General features: G+C 42.5%; 1 protein-coding gene across 1 annotated transcript in view; it reads right to left on the minus strand.

Moving 5' to 3' along the window:
- nup160 (nucleoporin 160) overlaps positions 1-6,038 on the minus strand; it is a gene marked incomplete in the record, with an annotated part of 54,770 nt that extends 48,732 nt beyond the window's left edge. The window contains 3 exon segments of the mRNA XM_034148296.1: positions 4,711-4,921; positions 5,033-5,141; positions 5,928-6,038. Coding sequence (XP_034004187.1) covers positions 4,711-4,921; positions 5,033-5,141; positions 5,928-6,012 — 405 coding nt within the window.
- Positions 6,039-10,000: the final 3,962 nt, after the last annotated feature.

Raw genomic sequence — 10,000 nt, forward strand, 5'->3', positions numbered from 1 at the left:
TCTTATGTCCAAACCCATCAGATCTAGTTCTAGCTAATGATATGGCTGCTGCCCCTGCCTACACACAGATCACTCAGACTCAAACCTCATCTTATGTCCAAACCCATCAGATCTAGTTCTAATGATATGGCTGCTGCCCCTGCCTACATGCAGATCACTCAGACTCAAACCTCATCTTATGTCCAAACCCATCAGATCTAGTTCTAATGATATGGCTGCTGCCCCTCCCTACACGCAGATCACTCAGACTCAAACCTCATCTTATGTCCAAACCCATCAGATCTAGTTCTAATGATATGGCTGCTGCCCCTGCCTACACGCAGATCACTCAGACTCAAACCTCATCTTATGTCCAAACCCATCAGATCTAGTTCTAATGATATGGCTGCTGCCCCTCCCTACACGCAGATCACTCAGACTCAAACCTCATCTTATGTCCAAACCCATCAGATCTAGTTCTAATGATATGGCTGCTGCCCCTGCCTACACGCAGATCACTCAGACTCAAACCTCATCTTATGTCCAAACCCATCAGATCTAGTTCTAATGATATGGCTGCTGCCCCTCCCTACACGCAGATCACTCAGACTCAAACCTCATCTTATGCCCAAACCCATCAGATCTAGTTCTAATGATATGGCTGCTGCCCCTCCCTACACGCAGATCACTCAGACTCAAACCTCATCTTATGTCCAAACCCATCAGATCTAGTTCTAATGATATGGCTGCTGCCCCTGCCTACACGCAGATCACTCAGACTCAAACCTCATCTTATGTCCAAACCCATCAGATCTAGTTCTAATGATATGGCTGCTGCCCCTCCCTACACGCAGATCACTCAGACTCAAACCTCATCTTATGTCCAAACCCATCAGATCTAGTTCTAATGATATGGCTGCTGCCCCTGCCTACACGCAGATCACTCAGACTCAAACCTCATCTTATGTCCAAACCCATCAGATCTAGTTCTAATGATATGGCTGCTGCCCCTCCCTACACGCAGATCACTCAGACTCAAACCTCATCTTATGCCCAAACCCATCAGATCTAGTTCTAATGATATGGCTGCTGCCCCTCCCTACACGCAGATCACTCAGACTCAAACCTCATCTTATGCCCAAATGCGCTCTGCAGCCGTTGCGAGGTTCGGGCGCTAACAGTTCATGAGCGTGCTCCCCCGCTCCCTGTCAACACTCGCGACACATGAGTGGCCAGCCTAAACAACAATAAGCGTTGCTTGGCAACCGTGTGTGGCGGCAAAGTACATAGACATTTTGACAGGAGAGATTTAGTTTTGCCGGTATTCAACATATTTGACCAGTCATAGTCCGGTGATTATTTACACTCTAAGAAGAGTCCTACACAACAGACATGGCGTCAAAAAGGAGTGGAAAGATTTCCACCAGGTTAGTGAGTGCGGTGTAGAGTGCAAACTATGCCAAATTAAACTTATATATATACATACTATACCTTGCTATACCTGAGAGGGTCTCCTTGCTATAGCTGAGAGGGTCTCCTTGCTATAGCTGAGAGGGTCTCCTTGCTATACCTGAGAGGGTCTCCTTGCTATAGCTGAGAGGGTCTCCTTGCTATAGCTGAGAGGGTCTCCTTGCTATAGAGGGTCTCCTTGCTATAGCTGAGAGGGTCTCCTTGCTATACCTGAGAGGGTCTCCTTGCTATACCTGAGAGGGTCTCCTTGCTATAGCTGAGAGGGTCTCCTTGCTATAGCTGAGAGGGTCTCCTTGCTATAGAGGGTCTCCTTGCTATAGCTGAGAGGGTCTCCTTGCTATACCTGAGAGGGTCTCCTTGCTATAGCTGAGAGGGTCTCCTTGCTATACCTGAGAGGGTCTCCTTGCTATACCTGAGAGGGTCTCCTTGCTATAGCTGAGAGGGTCTCCTTGCTATAGAGGGTCTCCTTGCTATAGCTGAGAGGGTCTCCTTGCTATAGAGGGTCTCCTTGCTATACCTGAGAGGGTCTCCTTGCTATAGCTGAGAGGGTCTCCTCTACAGCTGGCCTGATTGTGAATCTCCTCCACACATGAAAGCTGTAGGCCTATAGCTGTCAAACTGTGATCACCAGTTCAATACATTCGACTTGGTTTCTAAACTTATTTGAACATGTATTTATTTATTTATTTATTTATTTATTTATTTATTTCCAAAAGTTATTGAAAAAATATTTTTCGAAAAGAAATGTTAGAAACATTTTTTTTACCCAATTTTTTTTGTATAGGATATTTACATTTTGGTTAACCGTTTTTTGGGGGGTCGAATATTCGAATATACATTTGCTTTCAAATTCCCATCCCTAATATATACCAGGGTTTCCCACATAGACTACCCTTGGGCGGGCCGCCCAGGTATAGTAACGGCCGCCATAGTAACGGCCGCCCAGTATAGTAACGGCCGCCCAGTATAGTAACGGCCGCCATAGTAACGGCCGCCCAGGTATAGTAACGGCCGCCCAGGTATAGTAACGGCCGCCATAGTAACGGCCGCCAGGTATAGTAACGGCCGCCATAGTAACGGCCGCCCAGGTATAGTAACGGCCGCCCAGGTATAGTAACGGCCGCCCAGGTATAGTAACGGCCGCCCAGGTATAGTAACGGCCGCCCAGGTATAGTAACGGCCGCCCAGGTATAGTAACGGCCGCCCAGGTATAGTAACGGCCGCCCAGGTATAGTAACGGCCGCCCAGGTATAGTAACGGCCGCCCAAGGATATTTCGCGACCCGTTTAGTTTGTTTTTTGGGTCTGCTAACAAACGCCCAACAGAAAGGTTCATGTTAATGTACGTCACCTCAAACCCCCCCCCCCCGCTACCAGCACCCCCCCAAGTATATTTCAGATCTGTGGGAAACACTGTATACTGCATGTGGAGCTCAGTCACCAGGTCCTGTTATTATATACACACATATACTGTATACTGTATTTATATATGAACTGTGAGTAAATATATACATCCGTGAAGAAGGACTGCATGTGGAGCATGTAGTACTCTCAGTACATGCGTACTCTCAGTATATGAGATATATGTGTACTCTCAGTATGTGTGTACTCTCAGTACATGAGATATATGTGTACTCTCAGTATGTGTGTACTCTCAGTATATGTGTACTCTCAGTACATGAGATATATGTGTACTCTCAGTACATCAGATATATGTGTACTCTCAGTACATGTGTACTCTCAGTACATGTGTACTCTCAGTACATGTGTACTCTCAGTATGTGCGTACTCTCAGTACATGAGATATGTGTACTCTCAGTACATGTGTACTCTCAGTACATGTGTACTCTCAGTACATGTGTGTACTCTCAGTATGTGAGATATATGTGTACTCTCAGTACATGTGTACTCTCAGTACATGTGTACTCTCAGTATGTGCGTACTCTCAGTACATGAGATATGTGTACTCTCAGTATATGTGTACTCTCAGTATATGTGTACTCTCAGTATGTGTGTACTCTCAGTATGTGAGATATATGTGTACTCTCAGTATGTGTATACTCTCAGTATATGAGATAAATGTGTACTCTCAGTATGCGTGTACTCTCAGTATATGTGTACTCTCACTATGTGTGTACTCTCACTATGTGTGTACTCTCAGTATGTGTGTACTCTCAGTATGTGTGTACTCTCAGTATATGTGTACTCTCAGTATGTGTGTACTCTCAGTATATAAGATATATGTGTACTCTCAGTATATGTGTACTCTGTGTGTGTGTGTGTGTGTGTACTCTCAGTATATGTGTACTCTCAGTATATGTGTACTCTCAGTATGTGTGTACTCTCAGTATGTGTGTACTCTCAGTATATGTGTACTCTCAGTATGTGTGTACTCTCAGTATGTGTGTACTCTGTGTGTGTGTGTGTACTCTCAGTATATGTGTACTCTGTGTGTGTGTGTGTGTACTCTCAGTATGTGTGTACTCTCAGTATGTGTGTACTCTGTGTGTGTATGTGTGTACTCTCAGTATATGTGTACTCTGTGTATGTGTGTACTCTCAGTATGTGTGTACTCTCAGTATATGTGTACTCTCAGTATGTGTGTACTCTGTGTATGTGTGTACTCTCAGTATGTGTGTACTCTCAGTATGTGTGTACTCTCAGTATATGTGTACTCTGTGTGTGTGTGTGTGTGTGTACTCTCAGTATGTGTGTACTCTGTGTATGTGTGTACTCTCAGTATGTGTGTACTCTCAGTATGTGTGTACTCTCAGTATATGTGTACTCTGTGTGTGTGTGTGTGTGTGTGTGTGTGTACTCTCAGTATGTGTGTACTCTCAGTATGTGTGTACTCTCAGTATATGTGTACTCTCAGTATATGTGTACTCTGTGTATGTGTGTACTCTCAGTATGTGTGTACTCTCAGTATGTGTGTACTCTCAGTATGTGTGTACTCTCAGTATGTGTGTACTCTCAGTATGTGTGTACTCTGTGTATGTGTGTACTCTGTGTATGTGTGTACTCTCAGTATGTGTGTACTCTCAGTATGTGTGTACTCTCAGTATGTGTGTACTCTGTGTATGTGTGTACTCTCAGTATGTGTGTACTCTCAGTATGTGTGTACTCTCAGTATGTGTGTACTCTCAGTATGTGTGTACTCTCAGTATATGTGTACTCTGTGTATGTGTGTACTCTCAGTATGTGTGTACTCTCAGTATGTGTGTACTCTCAGTATGTGTGTACTCTCAGTATAAATACTCACGCTGCGGTACATGCGAGCCGGGTGTGGCAGCAGCAGCCTGTGGACGCTCTGATTGGTGGAGAGCAGGATGATGACGTTGTTGATGGTCTCTGTGATGGAGACTCCGCCGGGCAGCAGAGAGCAATGACACAGCTTCAGCCTGACAGCATTGTTCAGCAGGTTGGTGTCCAGAGAGGTCTCCACCAGCTGCACACTGTCCCCGGAGGTGCTCCTACACACACACCACCATCATCATCATCATCATCATCATCATCACCACCACCACCACCACCACCACCATCATCATCATCATCATCATCAATAATAGTTATCATTGTCTCACCAGTGAATGAATCTGTTGCTGGTGACGGACAGCAGCTTCCCGCTCTCCTCATAATGGAACGCTCCCCCACTGTCCGGAAACTTCACTCCTCCAGGGAGAGCGCTCACACCTGCACACATTAACACACATTAACATACCTGCACACATTAACACACATTAACATACCTGCACACATTAACATACCTGCACACATTAACATACCTGCACACATTAACACACATTAACATACCTGCACACATTAACAGACATTAACATACCTGCACACATTAACACACATTAACAGACCTGCACACATTAACACACATTAACAGACCTGCACACATTAACACACATTAACAGACCTGCACACATTAACCAGTGTTTTCCCTACCATTGTCTTGGAGGGGCGCTGCGCCCCCCCTGAAATGGAAGGTGTTTAAAAAAAATAAATAAATAAAAATATATATATATATATATATATATATCACCAAATTGCAACTAATCTCTATCTACTGTCACTTTTCACATTGAACATGTGCTCTTTTATTAAATAAACTAAACGCTTTCATTTGAAGTTATGAGTTTAGTGTTTAGTGTTTTTGACCCTAAGAAACACTGATGCATTCATCAATAACAATAATCCACAGCTCCTCTCTCTGTTCCAGAGGATTTAAAAAATATATATCCACCCCCGGTACAGCTGTTGATAACACTCAGAGACCCCGATGTTAGCACAGAGGCTAACGGTACAGAATACTGTTGATAACACTCAGAGACCCCGATGTTAGCACAGAAGCTAACAGCGTGACAGCTGCCGTTGGCCTGCTCACAGTTTAATATAGAGTCCATAGAGTCTCTAACTCAGTGACGGAGCTTTAGTCAGTAACGGAGGACGGTGTGTTAGTGGTTCTGTTACCGGGGAGGCTGAGGCTGATCTCTCTGAAGCGGAGAAGAGTTTCCCTCTCGAACCCGCAGATCTCCGTGAAGCTGCGGAGCGCCATCTTTACTCTGACGTCACTGCTTTCAAACTCTTAAGGAGACAGACACTAATAAAGTGTGTTGAAACTCTTAAAGAGACAGACGCTAATAAAGTGTGTTGAAACTCTTAAAGAGACAGACACTAATAAAGTGTGTTCAAACTCTTAAAGAGACAGACACTAATAAAGTGTGTTCAAACTCTTAAAGAGACAGACGCTAATAAAGTGTGTTCAAACTCTTAAAGAGACAGACGCTAATAAAGTGTGTTTGATTGATTGATTGATTGAAAAGTTTATTAACAGCTTGTATATTGGGTACAGTACAGTACAGCTCAAAACATACAATTGTTAAGGGGATGCAGACCAGAGAAAGACTTTCGTCTTGTTTACATCAGGGTCCCCCATTTCCAATTCATCATATCATTTAAGACATATAAGACATATTTGACATACAGATGGCTTATTTACAATTTACATACAGGTGTTTTTTTACATACAGATGGCTTATTTACAATTTTCATTTTAGATTTCGTTCTAATACATCCTAACCGGACATTTAAGACATACCAAGTCTACAGATATACAGTTAGTAACAGAGTCTAAAATGCGAGTATATACATAGATGGGGGGGGGAAGCTGTCCATTGTACGACAGGTTGAGATTTGTACCATTACCGGGGCCAGTTTTGCAATGCTTTCCCCCGAAGGTGCTCTTTAAGAGAGGTTTTGAAGGTAAGTATAGTTTTACTTTCCTTTACAGTTGTGGGAAGAGCGTTCCACCTTGATGTGGCATAATTGCGAAACGTGTATTCCCCTTTTTTTGTGCCAAATCTGGGTTTTACATGATTTGTGGAGCTCCCTCTGGTGTTATGATCATGGTATTCCTTGACCTTTGGGAAGAATTTTGACATGTACATGGGTACCATAGAGGTGTAGTGGATCTTGTAGACCAGGCCCATTGCAAGTAGCTGTACTCTGTCGTCTACTCTAAGCCATCCTAGGTTGTCAAAGTGGGCAGAGGTGAGGTGGGTTCTAGATGAAAGGTCAAGCAGTAGTCTGACCAGTTTATTTTGCGATGTTTGAAGTTTTATTTTTAGCGCCTTGGAGGTGCTATGGTACCATGACGTGCAAGCATAGTCATAGTACCCTTGAATGAGTGCTCCTGCCAGAGTTTTCAGGGTGTTTTTGTTTACCAGAGAGGAGATCCGGTATAGGAATCTAGTTCTTTGATTGACTTTTTTTATTACATTGGATGCCATTTTGTCACAGGAGAGGTTTGCCTCAAGAATAGATCCTAGGTATGTAATTTCCTTCTTACTTGTGACAATAATGTCACCCACTGCAACTGAGAAGTCGTCGGATTTGCTGAGATTATGTTTCGAACCGAAGAGAATGGACTCTGTTTTACCCAGGTGTAATGATAATTTATTATCGGCGAGCCAGGTGCAGATTCTGCCGAGCTCGGAGCTGAGGGTTTTTTCAACCTGCAATCTGCTCCTGTCAGAGACCAGCAGGGCTGAGTCGTCCGCGAACAGGAACAAGTTGCAGTCACATGCTGATGACATGTCATTTGCATAAATTAGGAACAGTAACGGACCTAATATGCTTCCTTGTGGAACACCACAGCTCACTGGGAGGGGGGGGGACAGAGTACCGTTTACCTCCACCATCTGTTCTCTCCCCTCCAGGTAGGATTGCATCCAGCTCACCGATAGTTTATCAAAACCAATTGCTTTTAGCTTGTCAATCAGAATGGGGTGATTGACAGTGTCGAAAGCCTTTTGTAGGTCCAGCATCACCATGCCGCAGTATTTACCCTCGTCCACCTCTTGTTTGATGTGGTCGTTCAAATAAAGAAGGCATGTGTCAGTGGAGTGGGATGTTCTAAAGCCAGATTGAAATTCATAGATTAGTTTCTTTTCTGCGAGGTACTTTTCGACCTGTTCATATACTATTTTTTCCATGACTTTCGAGATGGAGGTAAGTATAGAAACAGGGCGGTAGTTGCCTGGGTCCAATTTGCTGCCCTTTTTGTGCAGGGGGGTTACTCTTGCAATTTTGAAGTCTTTGGGTACTTTTCCCTGTTTTATGGAGAGGTTAATTATGTGAGCTATGACTGGTGAGATGGCGGTTGCTGTGTCTCTGAGGAATTTGGAGGGGATATTGTCGTGGCCAGTGGCCTTGTTAGGTTTGAGGGCGCTCAGTTTAATGAGTACCTCTGCTGTTGTTACCCTTGCTAGACTGAAATCATCTTTGCGTACCCCTAGGTTTTTGTAGTAGGTCATGATGTGATCTACTCCAAAAAGCCCTGAGTGGGAGGGTAATTTATTTACAAGAGTTGTGGCTATGTTTGTGAAAAAAATGTTCAAGTACTTGGCCACATCCAGTTTGTCTGTGATGAGCCTGTTATCTGTCTTTATGTTTACGTTTGAAAATCTCGTTTTGAGTTTTTTACTGCAGCCAAGCTGGTTATTGAGTAATTTCCAAAGTTCACGGGGTTTATTTTTGTTTTCCTCAGTTTTGTCATTGATGAAATTCTTTTTGGCAGTTTTGATCATGGAGCTTACGTCATTTCTTAGTCTGTTTCTTTCAATTTTTAGTTCAGTCACGTGGGCCTGGAGTTCACTGCTCGTGCTTTTGGAAAGCATTGACTGACTTTTATGAAACTCAGAGCATTTTTTGTCTCTGGTTTTCATGGCGGTCAGTATGCCGGAGTGCAAAACTGTGTGTTCAAACTCTTAAAGAGACAGACGCTAATAAAGTGTGTTCAAACTCTTAAAGAGACAGACGCTAATAAAGTGTGTTCAAACTCTTAAAGAGACAGACGCTAATAAAGTGTGTTCAAACTCTTAAAGAGACAGACACTAATAAAGTGTGTTCAAACTCTTAAAGAGACAGACACTAATAAAGTGTGTTCAAACTCTTAAAGAGACAGACGCTAATAAAGTGTGTTCAAACTCTTAAAGAGACAGACGCTAATAAAGTGTGTTCAAACTCTTAAAGAGACAGACGCTAATAAAGTGTGTTCAAACTCTTAAAGAGACAGACGCTAATAAAGTGTGTTCAAACTCTTAAAGAGACAGACGCTAATAAAGTGTGTTCAAACTCTTAAAGAGACAGACGCTAATAAAGTGTGTTCAAACTCTTAAAGAGACAGACGCTAATAAAGTGTGTTCAAACTCTTAAAGAGACAGACGCTAATAAAGTGTGTTCAAACTCTTAAAGAGACAGACGCTAATAAAGTGTGTTCAAACTCTTAAAGAGACAGACGCTAATAAAGTGTGTTCAAACTCTTAAAGAGACAGACGCTAATAAAGTGTGTTCAAACTCTTAAAGAGACAGACGCTAATAAAGTGTTTTCAAACTCTTAAAGAGACAGACACTAATAAAGTGTGTTCAAACTCTTAAAGAGACAGACGCTAATAAAGTGTGTTCAAACTCTTAAAGAGACAGACGCTAATAAAGTGTGTTCAAACTCTTAAAGAGACAGACGCTAATAAAGTGTGTTCAAACTCTTAAAGAGACAGACGCTAATAAAGTGTGTTCAAACTCTTAAAGAGACAGACGCTAATAAAGTGTGTTCAAACTCTTAAAGAGACAGACACTAATAAAGTGTGTTCAAACTCTTAAAGAGACAGACACTAATAAAGTGTGTTCAAACTCTTAAAGAGACAGACGCTAATAAAGTGTGTTCAAACTCTTAAAGAGACAGACGCTAATAAAGTGTGTTCAAACTCTTAAAGAGACAGACGCTAATAAAGTGTGTTCAAACTCTTAAAGAGACAGACACTAATAAAGTGTGTTCAAACTCTTAAAGAGACAGACGCTAATAAAGTGTGTTCAAACTCTTAAAGAGACAGACGCTAATAAAGTGTGTTCAAACTCTTAAAGAGACAGACGCTAATAAAGTGTGTTCAAACTCTTAAAGAGACAGACGCTAATAAAGTGTGTTCAAACTCTTAAAGAGACAGACGCTAATAAAGTGTGTTCAAACTCTTAAAGAGACAGACGCT

This window comes from Trematomus bernacchii, unplaced genomic scaffold (genome assembly GCF_902827165.1).
Source record: "Trematomus bernacchii unplaced genomic scaffold, fTreBer1.1, whole genome shotgun sequence".
Lineage (NCBI taxonomy): Eukaryota > Metazoa > Chordata > Actinopteri > Perciformes > Nototheniidae > Trematomus > Trematomus bernacchii.